The 17,800-nt window shown below is 41.4% G+C and overlaps 1 protein-coding gene across 4 annotated transcripts in view; it reads right to left on the bottom strand.

Annotated features, from left to right (window-relative positions):
* Window positions 1-17,800, bottom strand: part of znf385a (zinc finger protein 385A) — a 254,473-nt gene that overhangs the window by 193,902 nt on the left and 42,771 nt on the right. Inside the window, exon 1 of one of the 4 annotated variants that reach the window (XM_034172388.1) lies at window positions 878-1,014. The exons of 2 other annotated variants lie outside the window; for them this stretch is intronic. In XM_034172388.1, coding sequence (XP_034028279.1) covers window positions 878-965 — 88 coding nt within the window. In that variant the 5' untranslated portion in view covers window positions 966-1,014. Of the gene's footprint in view, window positions 1-877; window positions 1,015-17,800 lie in introns of those variants that run through there. One more of the 4 variants, XM_034172387.1, reaches the window with a different exon arrangement.

Here is a 17,800-nt window from a genome sequence, read left to right as displayed (position 1 = left end):
CACAATTTTTTGTGCATAGTTTTTCATACATTCTGCTACAAATATTTCAAGTGGATGGCTTGGTCTTATACTGAAACATGGGTGCAGTATAGCTGTGTTCTCTGAGCACTTTTAATCTCATTGTTAGACTGCTTCTGGGCTCTGTCACAGTTATACTTTCAGCCGAAGGATAACAGGCTTTCTGGTTTGGCTTTATTCTTAAAATTCCTTGCTTGTGTGTGCATGTGTATCCGTGAACACAGATCAACGTAGCCAAAAGCACTGCAGCACCAGTTCTAAGCATTAGTGTAGCCATTCCAAAGCAACAATGCAGTGTGCATATTTTGCATGCTCGTACATGCCACTTGCATGAGGGCTGTCAGAATTGTGGTGGAATTCTGTAATGATGCTGAAAGGGTGTTTGCTGTTGATACTAAGACAATACAGTCATGACGCTGCAGTGATGACGACAACAAACCATTATGTAGTCTTTGCTGTTCGTGCCCTGCATGCACGCATCCTGCACCCACCCAGACTCTCTCCCCTCGTTTTCTCCATCCTGATATCAGAGTCTCAGACTGCCGCAGAGCAGGGCAGTGAGACAGAAAGTACAGTGATTGTTTCTGACAAAAAAAAAGAAAAAAAAGAAGGGCTCTGTGAGGAGGAGACACTAAAAGAGAGCAGGGGAGAGAGAGGGAGTTAAAGGCTGAGAAAGAGATAGAATGAAAGGTTGGAAAGAGACATAAAGGAAGGTCAATGCACAGACTGAGACACATTTGAGAGAGAGCAGCTCTGCTCAGAACCTCTCATTTTGTGTATATTCTAAATGACCGAGCAAGTAAGAAAAAGCAGAACAAAAGAAAGAGTGAGAGATGAGGTGTGCCATAAAGACTCTCACCTTGTTCTGCACCATGCACACACAGCAACCCAGCTGTCATCCAGCTTCTCTTGCTTTCTCCATCAGGGCAGGTGGGGACATGCATCATTCATGAGCAGAGACGTATTTGGCTGCGTCATCACCTCACATAACTGCCAATAACTTTTTTCTGGCACTGGCTTCACCTTGATAAACAGCAATTTTCTTCAAGACACAGCAAACTCAAAGCTTATGGAACGGCTCAGTCACAGCTTTCTTACTGACCCGACTTTCACATAAGAGTGACTTGTACGCTGTTAAAGAGCTGGGAAAAAAAGGTCTGTTTGGAAGGATATCATGCAGCATTAATTCTGTACTTGAAAAAATAATGATATGAAGAAAAGGCACCCTCTATATTGTAGACATTAAAGGACTGGCTTAGGATTTTTCTGTTTATTAATATATTTTTTTTATTTAAAGTATAGACTTTAGATAAAGAATGCTTCATTACGGCTGATGCTTGAGAAACCACATGCACAGAGTGTATAGTATAAAAGGGTAATTACCCAAGATCTGCTGCACATTGCCTCCTTTTTGCCTGGCTTGTCCTCTTTCCTAAGTGCTTGCGTCGCAGCATGCTGTGAGCTGCCTGCTGTGAAGGTCACCTCCCCGCAGCTATGCATTACTTCAGGCACACACACAGCCAGGCAGAATACGATACTGCCCTTGAGGGGAGGTCTGGGGTTCGGGCTGGAAGAGACAACCCTCTGGAACTGCAGGATCCACCAGGACCGGTATTAGAATAGAATAGTCTTTAGCAGAGGTGATGGCCAAGTGATTAATGCACTTGATTTCAGTGCAGAAGGTTCCTGGTTAAAACCCACCCGTGCCACATTTCTCCATGTAATGTGGAGTTGTGTCAGGAAGGGCATCTGGTGCAAAACTTATGCCAATTCAACATGCAGATCCACCTCGGATCTGCTGTGGCAACCAATTTCACAATGAAATTGGGGGTGCTCCTCAGGGCACGACATAGCCATTTGCACGCTGGCCCGGCGCCGATTTGGCCCACTTTCGGGCCACTACGGGCCAGTACAATTTATCAAATGATGGCCTGCTCGGGCCACTACAAAAATACGCAAAATTCTATTTATTTTACTATATTTTGTGGCGGCAAAGTTGAATTTCTTCACATCTCCATGTCATCAAACTTCACCGAGTCCACTGTTGTTTTGGTCTTCTTCTTCTTCATTTGTTTTGGTCTCGCACCATGGACCACATCTCGCATCGGGTATCGTTAAGAAATGATTCGATCCACCGATATCAATAGTTTTTTTGCTTAACGATTCCCTTATAGGGCCTTCAGAGCGGCCATTGTTTTTGAGGGTCTTTGTCAGGAAAATGATCATTTCACTACGTTGATTGCAGACCCGCTGCAGGGTCTGCAATCAACGCTTCTGCAGAGCGACTGCACTTTGAAGCATGAACCAATGAAGCAATGGTTCGATCCGCTGGGTCGTTGGACTTTATCTTAATTTTTCCCCCGCTAAAATCCTAAAGAGCATATGCCTGTGAGTAATATGTACCCTTTTATGTTAAACCGACCTGTTATGGTCTTCTGAAACAGTTGATAGATGTATTTTATAATTTAAAAACTGGACAGATGCTAACACGTTAGCATGTCTATGGCGTTTTCAATGTTAAAGTTAGCATTAGCTGATGGGATTTCAGCAACGTTTGTGTGCATTTGTTTTCTGTATAATAATTAATGGCTCAGCGCTTGTTGTCGTAAAAGAGTCAAATGTATTAAAAATTGTAATATTTTGTAACTGATTTTTATTTCTATATTAATAATAATAATAGCAACAACAGCAATAATAGTAATAACTCTTCAGAAGCGGCAAGTCCACTTCTTAACTCCTCTCAAAGCCATTAAAATATGTCAATCGTGACTGTGAGTCACTTTTGTGCAGATTAAAGTTGCTAAGAGGAATCTTGTCTTGTGGCAGTCAAGAAACGAGAATCGTCCTCCGTTCCATTGGCACAGCTCCAAATGCTGCGCAGCTCTCTGCCGAGACAGAGTCCGGTCGGAATTAATAACTTCAAAACAAATTGCCGTTTTAAATAAAATGACACCTCTTTCCAAACGTTGTAATACAGAAAATAAACTACAATCGACTAAAATGTTTTTTCTTCCCAAAATGAGACATCCTGCATTCTTTATGAATTAAACTGATGCTGACGTGAAGCACAGCCAGCTGCAAGAGCTCAGCTCAGAGGTATGGAAAGACATTCATGTCAATAATGTCTGAAAGGAAATGCTTTTGACAGAAACTACAGATTTGTTTATTTCTATTCATATTCAGAGATCAAGGAGCCAGCATGTAGAGTTTATTTAGGTCCAGAGTTTAAGAATCCAGTGACCAATTTCATATTTATTTACTTTAAGACTCAATAAAATGTTGTTGACATAGAAAGCCTTTAAAGCCTACTTTTAGTACACAGAAAATTCACAAGTGGTATCGATAAGGGAATCGATAAGGAATCGGATCGATAATGGTATCGATATCGATAAAATCTTATCAATACCCATCCCTAACCACGCTCCATGCTCCCGCAGAATCTCGCGCATATTGAAATGTATGTTGTCGATGTGTGGAGCATGCGTTTGGCCGTTTCCGTCACCGATCTTCGGCAATGTTCATTAGCATCTTTAAATGCGCAGGAAGCTGCAGGAAATGAAAACGAACAAGATGCAAATCTAACAGAAATTCGAATTGAAATATGTTTAAACTACATTCACCCAAACCCGGACAACAACCAGGAAAGAGTTTTGCTAAAGGAATTGGCCAGAAGAGGAAGCTTAGTGATGATGAGTTACGGGAGAGAGACAGGCTATATGAAAGAAACAAGAGGAAGAGAGGTTTTGTCCCGACCTGGCCACAGAAATGGCCATGGCTTGGTCATGACCAAGAGAAGAATGAGGTTTTCTGCCAAATCTGCAAGGCCTATCCGTCGTATGCTGACAACTAAGTAAAGTATATGCTTGATCCTGGTAGACCCTGGCTGTTTTGAAGCTAGTTTAAAAGTCTAACCAGCTTTCCTTTGTGGAAACCCCACGGTGACAACATTAGCAAAGGAGCATTTTTTTTTTTTCAATTTTTAGATCTATAACTTCAATCTAGACAAGGCATACTTTTTAGTTTTGATATGGACCTACATCTGTATTTTACATTTCTGACTGTGAGTTAGCCAACTCTGGGGGTTGCTTTAAAAATGCCCTCTAAATTTTATGGGAGTCACTTTATTTTTTTACAACTTGAGAATGACCTCTGATAAATTCTATTTTTTGAACTTCATGGTCCATAGACTATTTTATGTTTTTTCTGGTCTGGTTTATATTATATAGGCAGTTTTATTTGCAGGATTTCAAGGTGGAATATCATGAACTCTTGCGTGCAAAACCATGGGCCAGTGCTCCTACACTGTGGGCCACTAACTTCTAAATTCTACTGGCCCTGTGGGCCAATGGGGTAAACTGGTTATATCAAGCCCTGCTCCTGAAGAGCTACTGTACACCACAAAAGAAGAGACATCTTATTCACCACAAAAAATAGCTGTATTTTTTTGTGGTTGTAAAATAGTTGTAAAAAAGAATGTATTGTATACTAATACAGTACAAATTTCTGGGGAGAGCCCTGGGATCCCTTGAATGCAATATTAATATCACACTTCCCCTGTTGCTACATCTTGAAGATTATTGATAGTTTGTAATAGTCTCCTAGGGATAAAGAGCAGAGGTGGGAGTAAGTCACCACCAAGTCACTCTCAAGTCATGAATCAGCAAGTCCCAAGTCAAGTCTCAAGTCATACTGATAACCAATTGTTTGCAAGCTGACTTGAGACTTGACTTGGGACTTGCAGATTGATGGCTTGATAATGACTTGATATTGACTTACTCCCACCTCTGGTATAGAGCTTCCAAGTGTCCATGACACCACCTGAACTGGTTCTCCACTACTGTTTCAAAATGGTTGTATTGTATTTTGAAGAGCAATCTGACCAAAATGTGTGGAATTTTTTCCATTCTTGTGTACAGCACTGAGGAGTCAATAAATAAATTCTTTATAAATTTTGGCAATCCGTCGGTGGTGAGGAAGATTGTCTCTTGGTTGATTCCAGGACGGGATATCTACATCCAGGGTCAATCTAGAGATGCCTGTTTGTGAGTTTGTTTAACAATGGGAATGTCGTTGCAGGCCGACAAACACGGTCATTCACAGATCCTTAGCCTGGTCCAATGCCAGGGAAATCCGATACAATCGGGGTCTGAGGACCTGTTGTAGCCTTCATCTGCCTTCACAGCTAGCTGTTGGGTTACAAGGCATCAATTTCTCTGTCTGAGCCGCTATAGAAGACATCTTGTTTCACCCGTTAGCCATCTCGTGTTCAGGGTTCCTGTTGGGCCTTCACAGCTCCGGCAGTGGCCACAGGGGACACAAGGTCCCCACCATATTTCTCCCCAACATGCAATCCCCCACTTGATCCGTTACCCAGGTGTCACAAAGAAGAAGAGGGGTTGGATTTTGACATCCACATCTTTAGAAATACTTAATGTGTCAATGGACATTTTGGCAATAGAATTTTAACTTAGTTCATGCCTGAAGCACTAGAAGTACAAGCCATGCTATGCACAAACCTTCTGACACAAGGTTTTACATTGGCTTTACATTGAGGATATGCTGGTCTTACGCCAGTTTTACAGAGATACACCACAGTTATGCCGCTACACACGAGCTCACTTCAGAGCTCTATTACTTGCATGCACAGTATATTTAGCCCTACCCCTACCCCCTTCACACACACCTCAGCACCACCAAAATGTCCCAAGGACCTAGACCTTCAACAGCTCAAGCTACAAAGATAGAATGCTGATTCTAATTACACTCAACAAAAATATAAACGCAACACTTTTGGTTTTGCTCCCATTTTGTATGAGATGAACTCAAAAATCTAAAACTTATTCCACATACACAATATCACCATTTCCCTCAAATATTGTTCACAAACCAGTCTAAATCTGTGATAGTGAGCACTTCTCCTTTGCTGAGATAATCCATCCCACCTCACAGGTGTGCCATACCAAGATGCTGTTTAGACACCATGATTAGTGCACAGGTGTGCCTTAGACTGTCCACAATAAAAGGCCACTCTGAAAGGTGCAGTTTTGTTTTATTGGGGGGGGGGGACCAGTCAGTATCTGGTGTGACCACCATTTGCCTCATGCAGTGCAACACATCTCCTTCGCATAGAGTTGAAGAGAACACCTCTCCAACGTGCCAGACGCCAGCGAATGTGAGCATTTGCCCACTCAAGTCGGTTACAACGACGAACTGGAGTCAGGTCGAGACCCCAATGAGGACGACGAGCATGCAGATGAGCTTCCCTGAGACGGTTTCTGACAGTTTGTGCAGAAATTCTTTGGTTATGCAAACCGATTGTTTCAGCAGCTGTCCGAGTGGCCGGTCTCAGACGATCTTGGAGGTGAACATGCTGGATGTGGAGGTCCTGGGCTGGTGTGGTTACACGTGGTCTGCGGTTGTGAGGCTGGTTGGATGTACTGCCAAATTCTCTGAAACGCCTTTGGAGATGGCTTATGGTAGAGACATGAACATTCAATACACGAGCAACAGCTCTGGTTGACATTCCTGCTGTCAGTATGCCAATTGCACGCTCCCTCAAATCTTGCGGCATCTGTGGCATTGTGCTGTGTGATAAAACTGCACCTTTCAGAGTGGCCTTTTATTGTGGGCAGCCTAAGGCACACCTGTGCACTAATCATGGTGTCTAATCAGCATCTTGATATGGCACACTTGTGAGGTGGGATGGATTATCTCAGCAACGGAGAAGTGCTCACTATCACAGATTTAGACTGGTTTGTGAACAATATTTGAGGGAAATGGTGATATTGTGTATGTGGAAAAAGTTTTAGATCTTTGAGTTCATCTCATACAAAATGGGAGCAAAACCAAAAGTGTTGCGTTTATATTTTTGTTGAGTATATAAAACTGAGGAAAGAGATGAGCAACAAGACCAGACTCGTCACCATATTATATATATATATACACACACAGTGGTCCCTCGCTATATCACGGTTCACCTTTCGCGGTCTCGCCAGTTCGCGGATTTTTTTTAGTGCAATTTTGCATGCTGCTTCTTTTTTAACTGTCTGCTGTGCTTAGTTGCAGCCAGAATCTGGCAACAGGTCCAGAGACTACACTCGCTGTTTTGATGAGCGCTGCAGCAGCGAAGAAAAAGCACGCGTATTGTGTTCTGTGTGTGTCTGTTTATAAGAATCTTCTCGCTCATAAGAAAAGAAGAGCGCCAACAACTACCCATATCACTCGGAAAAAGACACCTGCACCGAGGTGGAAAAAGACGCTGCGCAGCGGCGCCACAACGAAGAGGCGCGATCAGAGGAACTGTGACATACTGGTCAGTTACTATTAATAATTTCTTATGTGTCCAACCTCGTAGGTTGATCGTTAAAATTAAATTTGTTAGTTCTAAAAGCCATCATAATTATTTATAGGAAAACGTTCTACTTTTATTTCTCAAACAAATGTTTGGGCCTGAAAACAGGTTTTGATCTTTGGTTTCATTCTATATAATACTGGACTTATTTTTGTACTAAGGTTTGAACTTTGAGAGTGTTTACACAGGAGAGAAAAGTGAGAAAATGTGTGTAGTGAGGGGTTTTACAGCCTTAAAACATCTATAATAATTGTAAAAAAATAACGCTGCTACTTCGCGGAATTCACCTATCGCGGGCTATTTTTAGAATGTAACTCCCGCGATAAACGAGGGAACACTGTGTGTGTGTATATATATATATATATATATATATATATATATATATATATATATATATGACATCTTGAAATATAAAAGCCATTAAAGATTTCGATCATCCTCTTTGGTCCAAAAGAAAAACAGATACTACATCAGCATCCTGGAGTAAATGACCTAACCGGCTTGCTCACCGCATACAGTAAGTGGGGGAATATGAACCTTCAGATATCAGAGCAGCACTGAAGAGCCAACAACAGCCCAAGATGAGTAACAACAATCTCCAGAGGCACAAGAGGGAATTCAATGCTGTAGTCTTGATCAGGTGATATCAAAGAGGCTTCAAAAGCACATTCATCAAGTTGTTTTTCAGCCCGAATTCAAAGCTAGGAGTGAAACCTTTATCCCACAAAATGGTACAGTGAGGGTCAGTTTTCCTTTCATCATGACAGGAGCCATTTGACAACAGCTCTCTCTGGAGCAAAGTCACTTTTTGAAGTCACGGGAGACAAAAAACAAAACAACACACGTAAATACAAATGCGACAACCCATGCTGTCCTTTACAGGCTTGGCTCGTCCTGCTGTGACCTTAATTTATTCTGTCTTGAATGTGAGTGCCCACCAGGCAGCTGATGCACCTTAAGGGAATAAACCGACAGGATGTTTGAACACTATGCGCACCTGGGTTTCAGAAGGAGTGAGGCATAGAAGGAACAAAATGGGGACAGGAGGGTCATGACTTTGACAGACACAGAACTGGTGCATGTGGCATGTGCAGGGGCGCGCATGTCCTGTGTGTTTGAATGTGTGGTTCTCAGGTAACCTGTAGCCATGTTCAGCGTTCTAAGCAGAGGAGACAGGAAGGGTAGAAACAGCGGCTGGAAGTGCTTGATGCAGGGCCACCAATAAAAGAAAAAGAACACAAGCTGTCTCCCTGCTGGCTAAGCCTCTAATGAAGATTTGTGGCTGTGGCTGGATGGTGATTATTGGCCCAACACAGAAACAAAACCCATCCTTGGTCCTACTGTAAATACAATCTCTTCCATTTACACAAGCCATCGCGGTCGCAGATGAGAAAATATGGGACGGAGGGGGAAAGTGTGTTGTTATAATGTAGTGATGGCTACTGCTGTACCCTGATACCATGTCAAATCTATGAAGAAATATTCATAAGCAATCCCATCACAAGTGTGGACATGAACAAACATTATTCAGATTAAAAGAATGTGATGTTAAGTCGCATATGTTCATTATGTTATTCCTGTCTCAACAGGACAACTGCACCAATACTGACTATGCTAATTTTATGGAAATGCTCACGTCCATCCTTTCCTCTCTGTCTCCTATTTGTTACATTTCATCAGTGCTCTTTTGAATCATGTTAATAGCCCCTGTCTGAAATTTCTGTGCGATCGGAAAATTGTGTTGAACATATAAGCTCATCCATCCATGTGTTCTGATACTGTTACTGCATTACAGGACTCTGACAGAGGCTGACTGGGATCAAGAGGTTTCAAACTGTATCCTCACTGCTATAATAACCAAGAAATGGATTATATTAATATACCATTAAAAATGACCCACTATATAAGTACAAGTAGCACAGAAAGGAAAGTACAAATCTACAGGTCTACTTAACATTCCAGAACAAAATCTTCCAACAAAATTCAAATTTGTCTTAATGTAATTTACTGTAGTCTGTGCATTCATTCAGATTGTGTATGGTGGCAATATTCCCTGGCTTTGGCAAAAACCTAAGTATGTGCTTTGTAAAATGCAATGACTGAATGAGTCCACACTCTACACGCTATCAACACAACAACTTAAAAACAATAAATTATATCATCTTGCAAGTCAAATTATGTTTATATATATATATATATATATATAATCTTGTTGTGAAGTAGTTAATGGCCTCACAGACCACATCAATCTACACTGCCCCCTACACTTTTGTTTTTTTGTAGTAGAAACATTATTATGACTTTTTGATTATCACTGGTTTTGATGTTGTCAGAAACATACAAGAGGGTCTGGAGTGGATGCATTTCTTAACATTTGTGCCAACATAAAGGGCATATGGAAGTACGTGGGCAGAGGCATTTACAAAGCTTGAATGCATGGACAGATGTCCATATATAAATGACACATAAATCAGCCTTTAAATTTAACAGTAGCACGTTGCCAATGGGGATCCATGGGCTCCAGATTGGGTAATGTTTATAAAATAGGTAGCTGACATTTTTCAAGGGTGGTAATAAATTATGCAAAGTTTCTATAACGAGTTCGAATGGCATGAGAGTCCAGAATGTTTTTACAACCTTAGATCTCAACAGTTTTTAGAAGAAGAACTCAACACTTTTATTTCCTGTTAATTACGTAATTTTTTTATGTTAATTTACTATCGTATTTACAAATTGTTTAGGTTCTTGTTATCATATACACACTATCATAATAATAATAATTATTATTATTATTATTATCAGTATTATTATTATTTTATCGCTGTTTTAAATCAAATGACACCTCTTTCCAAACACTGGAATATAGATAGTAAAGTACAACAGGCCAAAACCATCACCACCCCCCTCCACCCCAAAATGAGACATTCTCCATTCTTTATGAATTAAATTGATGTTGATGTGCAGTGCAGGTGTTTGCAAGACTGCAGCTCAGCTCCCTCAGCTCAGGGGCTATAGATTTAAATTGGTCTCATTAATACCTGGAAGGAAAAGCTTTAGACAAAACCTACAGATCTAGGATCCAGTGACCATGCACAGATTTTAATTATTTTTATTTATGTCCAGAGACCAGTGACCGATTTCTTAAGACTCAATAAAATGTTGTTGACATAGAAACACTGTAAAGCCAACTTTTAGTACACAGAAAATTCACAGGAAGTATTAATAAAGGAATCGATCAAGAATGAGATTGATAAGCGGAATCGATAATGGCATATATGGCAATATTGATAGATACAATCTTATCAATACCATCCCTAATTCTGACTAATAGCTTGCAAACCACTTTAAAATCTGTTTGTATGCTTCATTTCTCTACAATATCGAAATTCCTCAGGCTGGCAGAATGCATGTATAGCTGCTTTCCCACTGTGTTAAACTCCAAGTGGTAAACAGAGTCCACATACAATGATGTGAGAATATCCCTCATGACATGAAACAAACAAATGCAATAAAATGCACAAACAAGATAACACCACACAGTTCTGTACAGACATAACATCATCAAGCTTCCAGCACAGTCTATTTTAAAAGACCATGTTGTATATCTTTCCAGTGCCAGTTGCTAGACTGGCTAAAACACAAAATGTGACAACCTCCAGCAAAAGTGTAAATGAATGTAACAACTTAAATGGATGACCTTGGCTACCACATTACCCCTGTATCCCTTACAGCCTTCTAATCTACACCTCTGGCACCTCACCCACCTGATCCTCACTCCCCCGCTGCCCCCAGGCAGACGCAGGGAGCGTCGGTGCAGGTCCTGGCAGAGCTCTCTCCCCACGGGTAGGACTGCTTATTCAAGGAAGAACATGTTTGGAGACAGGTGTGCATACCAGATGCACGCCATGCAGATCCCATAACTACTGCTAGCAATACTTTTCACCTTCAACTAAGCATTTTCCAAAAATCCCAAACATTAGCAATGGGCAGGATGCCAGAGAGGGCGGGTCTAAGCTCAACCTACCATCACCTTTTTAATCACTGGGCCTTTATGCATCTCAGCATCCATTATACACACACCATTAAAACACACCGGGCAAGATTTAGCTGTAAGTAGGCAGGTGTTAGAGCTGGAGATTTATGCTATTTTGGGCTGTTGGCGCTACATTATGGATTAAAAGCTAAAGCTTAAGACTTCTTGGAAGCTATTGCTTCTCACTGAGCATGTGCTAGACCCTGTGGCTGCAAAATGAGAGCTGACTGGCTGGACAAGGTCACAGAGTGAGAAGATGTCCTTGTGGCCATAAGTCAAATTTAGACAGAAATGTAGGAAGATGCTCCTAATACCTTGAGATGGACTGCTCACATTCCCTCTTTGCATGAGTCAGAATACACAGAGAGACGGAAGGAAGCATTCATCCCAGTCTCCAGTCTTTCTCATCTCATTGTTCATTTCCCCTCTGCCATTATCCTTCCCACGTTCCCCCAGTCTCTCTCCTCCTACGCTACAAACAATCCCTCCTATTGCCTGTTCTTTTTGGTTGGTTTATCAACCTCCTCCTCCTCCTCTGCATCCCGTCTCGAGCCATACCACTGTGCACTGACCTTGTACTCAAGGAGAATTGATTTCTCTTATGGTCTTTGTGTGAAACCTATCTCAACAGCATTCAGAGGAATTTCTTCTGCCCCCAAGAGCTAGATGGAGCTAATTCTCTTTCACAAGGACACTTTTTACTCCATTTTATCTATCTGCCTCCCTCTCAGTCCTCCTCTTGTTCCCCACCTCTCATCTGAACTCACAGACATAGTGCAGACATGATTAATGTAGCATCTATCGCCGCCAAAAGGTAGCTTTGCTCAACTATTTTATGCTTGCTTGCCATTTGAGAAATTGTTATTCAGACACTACCCAGCAGCATAAGTGACCTGTGACATGAGTTGGTCAATAAAGCAGTTTGAACTCATTTAATTTTTAATTTTGAGCAATGAGACTGGTAAAAAGCAAGGGTTCAATCAGACATTGACTGAACATAGACAGTAGCTATTCCACTAAAGAGAAAACAGCCTTTAAACATGGCACAAAGACAATTTAATAAAAGCATGTCAAATGTTATTTAAATTACTACATGAAACCAAATGCTTGTTCACTTACGAGGTCACTTGTATGTCAACTATACAGTTGCAAAGAATTTCTATACCATTTTTGGAACAAAGTTGAAAACAGTTCTGATATGTGCAAAACAATGGGAATCAATGCATCGGTGACAAACCACATGGGTTGTATGGTGTCATGAGGATAAAAAATGTCTATTACTACAAAATACTACAGGTATCCATGTCTATTGTATAGTGCTGTAGGTCAACTGACAAACTCAACTCGATGGTTGTTCATCCAAGTGGTCCTGGCATACTCAAATTGGATAGTTAGAAACTTTTTCCCCTCAAGAACATTATTATTTTGATTACTTTTTTATTTTGTCATTAAGAGGTCATTGATATGTATTTGGGCAGTTACAAACATTGTTAAACTGATACTCAGCAATGCAAATGGGGCAGTTACAACTTAATGCTGTTGCATATTAGAATGTCATTCTCATTGCACATCCAGCACAAATCACTTAACACTGCAAATAGTTGCAGGGATATGGACCAAATGTTTGATAAGGCTTCTTCTTCTGGACTTCTTCTATACGGTTCCTTCCGATATACCATGGTATTAAAGGCAGCAATGCCCAGTACTAGATCCTGAAAATCGATCCCCCCAACACTGCTACAGGTATGGATAGTGTATATTGCAGGTCAAGTGCTATGTCACCACTGTAAACATGAAATCTTTCCACACAGCAGAGCCATTTATGTGACCAACTAGCTGGGGTACCCGGCATAGCCTGGGTTAACCTGTTTTAGACATAAGCGAAATGCCAATCATTTTAATCAAAATAATTGCCCAGCATTTGTTTTTGTAATGCTGACGTCTTATAAATATAATAGTTAATGGGCTAAAGTTTGTCCAGCAGAACTATAAGAGGTGGACTCCCCAAACTAAGTGGAAATACTTGGTTAAAAGACAAACACATTTGAAGTCCTTCATGCAGACTTTGTTTTGCAATCTAATTTATAACAAAATTACACACAAAAGGTAGGCGTGCAGGAAAATGCCTGATATCAAGAAGGACACTGTTGAAACAACAGAGCACATATCATGTAATCTCCAGACATACATACATACATACATACATATATACATACATACATACATACATATATATATATATATATATATATATATATACACACATACCTATCAGAAACATGGCTCAACTTATTTTTTAGCTCTCTTCAATAAAAAGCACAGGTAAACTGGAAGAAGATCGACATATCAATGCAGTAAAGAAACAGAAAGGAAGCATTTACCAGATGCTAGGAAGGAAATGATGACAGCGCCGCTTTCCAAATATTAAAGCTCTGCAGCGTGACAAATCATGTAAGCAACTGCTTATGCTTACAGGAACACAGGTACAGTTTCCAGGCTCTAACTCCCAGGTGTCCTATAGCCCAAGAATCCCCATACCAGTAGCTGTCCCAGCTGCTTCAGTGAATGCATTAACGTGACACTATTTGCATGCAGGTGCTTTTTTTGTTGTTTTTGCTTCCCCAGAATGAAGTCAGTGGCAGGTGGCGGCACCAGTGCGTCAAAACGTAACTCAGGCAAATGCATGTAATGAATGAAGTGCATCATGTTTACATTCCTTGTGATTTTTGAGTGAATAAAACCCCTCATCGGTGAACTTCATGAAATAAAACCATGCATGCATTTGCCACGCTAACTTTATTAAGTGGATGGTGTTTGACTAAGGACACTGCAGGGAAGGCACTGGAACACCTCAGCCTCCTGGTGTGCAGTGCTACATGCACTGACGGGACACACAGATGTACACACAGATGCAATGGGTTGTTTTTCCACCGGTCCAATAACAGGCCTATTCATTAGAGTCACTTACAGTGTTGACAGCAACAAAGGAACAAAGTGCAGGTGGAGTAAAGGAAGAACGCTGTTATAGCATCTTCTCCACAAACCAAAACCAATGGCACTTTTCCATGGGTGCAAAGGATCCATACCACACTGGAATATTCTACACTAGAACCTTATTACATCACACACAGATCAGGCCAGTACTGGTGCCACGCATAATAGCATCCATCACACCATGGAACCACCTTGGGTCCTGGATGCCAACCATCCAGGCAGACATCTGGTGTATCCCCTCATCTCTCGAAAGTAACTATCCATCTGCTGCAGCCCTTGGCGTTACCCAGTCACTGGAGTCCTCAACACTGAGGCACATGTATGCTGGATCATGCCCAGAGAAATGTGCCACATAGTCAAAGTGTCATGATGTTCTCTCACACTGCAACAACATGCACAACATACATGATGTATGTCTGTATTTGGTACCAGTCTGTACCAAATGTTAAGGTTTGTTTTTCTACTGTATCAAATATTTCATGCAATAAAATGCAAATTAATTATTTATAAATCATGCAATGTGACTTTCTGAATTTTGTTTTTAGATCCTGTCTCTCACAGTTGAAGTGTACCTACGATAAAAATTACAGACCTCTCCATTCTTTGTAGGTGGGAAAACTTGAAAAATTGGCAGTGGATCAAATACTTATTTGCCACACTGTATGTCACACAGCAAGATCTTGTAGAGAGATTATCGTATTTTCAGGAGTACAAGTCGCATCTATCAAAAACTGCACCTTGAAGAGGAAAAAATATATATGTCGCACCGGTGTATAAGTTGTACTTTTTATGTTTTATCAGCTCTTTAGTTTGTGGCTGTGAGCATTGTTAGTATACTTTTGTTATTGGCATATTATTTTATTACTGGTAGCAGGGGTGGTGGCCAAGTGGTGAGTGCGCTTTATTTCAGTGCGGAAAGTTCATGGTTCAAACCTCACCCCTGCTACATTTCTTCATGTAATGTGGAGTTGCGTCAGGAAGCGAGTCCGGCGTAAAGCCTGTGACAAATCAACATGCAGATCCACCTTGGATCTACTGTGGCGACCCCAAGTGAAAAACAAGTGAGCAGCTGAAGGGACTTACTATTCCTTTATTATTGGGGAGGTGATGGTCTCATCATCAAGCAGTGGCCTTCAGACGAGAGAAACATCGGATCGAACCCCAGTCTGGCCAGACAATCCCTATGAACCCTTGGACAAGGTCCTTAATCCCTAAGTTGCTCCCGATGTGTAGTGAGTGCCTTGCATGGCAGCACCCTGATACTGGTGTGTGAGTGTGTCTGCGTGAATGGGTGAATGCAAGCCATCATTGTAAAGCACTTTGAGCTTTTGATCCAGATGGAAAGCACTATATAAATGCAGTCCATTTACCATTTATTGGTGTTTATTTTGTTTAGTGCTTTGCGGGTAAAAAAAAACAAACAAAAAACTATATAAATAGTCATTGTAATTATTAATATTATTGAACACATGATTTTTATGTATATAAGTCACTGGAGTACAAGTCGTAGGACCTCCCAAACTAGGAACAAGCATTGAATTATGTTCCAGAAAATACAGCATTTCATTTAATCAGGAGCATAACACTATTGAAAGATGGCAAAAACAGAAGTGAATCCAAGTGAAGACTTTTCGGTGGTATGACACCACTTTCAACGTGCTCAAACAACATCTGGCAACATGATGGGGCAGAAAACAGTGACAGTAACCCTTAGTTGATGTATGTAATGTAGAATTAAAATTATAAGAGAAAGCTAAATTACATTAAAGTGGAGTTGTGTACCCCAAGGCTGTGTTCACATTATAACTGTAAAACATATTTTAGCTAGATTGGCAAGAAGAATACACAGCAAGACAGAGATTCAGTTTTTCTTGACATTCCTCATGCAGTTCACAATGCTAAGGGCCCCTTCACACATATTATGAATAAGTACAAATCAGGGCAAATCACGGTGGAACAGCTCGTATGAGCGAACCATGAAAACATCGAGCCAATGGGCAGGCGTGAACGATGCCGCTGCGACAGTTTCATGCACAAGGGAACACAGTGCAAGCAGCTGTGCGATGTGGTCATACTTTGCGCAGCTGCTTGCACTGTGTTCCCATCGCGCACATCGCGTAGCTGCTGTGAAAAATTTTAAAAATAAAAAATGCATGCTGCAACGGTTTCGTGCATGCAGGAACACAGTGCAAGCAGCTGCAGCATGTGTAACCACATCGCACAGTTGCTGTGAAAAAAAAAATACATGCCACCCACGGGATTTGATCCTGCAATTTCCAAAAGCTCTGATTGCCAGCCACAAACATTAGCACTGAGCTACCTTCACTGGCCTGTAAAAGGTGCAGGAAAATGCCTGATATCAAGAAGGACACTGATGTATTTAAAAAAATTTACAATTTATAAAAATTCCGCATTTTATTGAATCCCTTTTATCAAGCGGGCAATAAAAGTATGAACCTTCTGTTCCTCTGTAGATGACCCATGGTCACAGACGTACAGTCATGAAATGACATGAATGAGAAGCAGGGCGCTCTTATCATGTCCGCATCCGATGGTGGCATGTCCAGCTAGCCCCGCGTGTGTCCTGCCCAACACACGTCTTGTGGACAGCGTGCCACAGGACAGACACTGTGTCATGTGGAACAGAGCTCATGTGGGTGACGTGACATTTAGATCGCCCGCTGAGTGTTATGATCTAACGGTCCGTTTCACCTGGGGTAGCCTGTCAATGTGCGTGGCGTGCACTCCCTTGCTATAACCCATTGCAACAGCAATATGTTTTTATGTATGTCCACGTGAGGACAGCAAGCAGACACGCGCATCACAGCAGGCAGTTGTTAGTTCATGTCCATCCAAACATGGTACGTGTTCTCCAGCTGGGACGTCCAGATCCACCGATCTCCAAAGTCACTCCAGTCGGCGGACACACCCCACTGTCAGTTCAGTGCATACACCAACATGTCACTGTGTCTGTTTGCAAAGCCACACTCGTGGGGGCACTTAGACATATTTCACATCCAGCTCGACAACTGACGCGAGAGGGTTCGATGGCCTCTCAGAGAACACACTCTGTCTTTCAGCCGCTGGTGTATGCAAATAGTTGTAGCAACAGGTGTACGAGGCGTTGGAGGTGGCTACAATTTTACACATATTGCATATGATTCCTGCTTCATGCGCAATTCAACCACATTCATACTATGTGTGAAGGGGGCCTAAGAATTACCATTTCATTCTTCGGTACATGAATGCAACATGATAAAAACATTGGTGGCTATGTACACATGAAAGCTAGGGTGGCCACTTTGCTATCTTAAAATTCCACACTGTTTGTAACCACCTAAACGGAAAATTTAACAACAGAAATATGCAAACAACAATGCAAAACAATTTCAGAATGCTGCTGA

The sequence above is a fragment of the Thalassophryne amazonica genome, chromosome 6, assembly GCF_902500255.1.
Source record: "Thalassophryne amazonica chromosome 6, fThaAma1.1, whole genome shotgun sequence".
Lineage (NCBI taxonomy): Eukaryota > Metazoa > Chordata > Actinopteri > Batrachoidiformes > Batrachoididae > Thalassophryne > Thalassophryne amazonica.
This window is presented reverse-complemented; position numbering and strand designations above follow the sequence as displayed.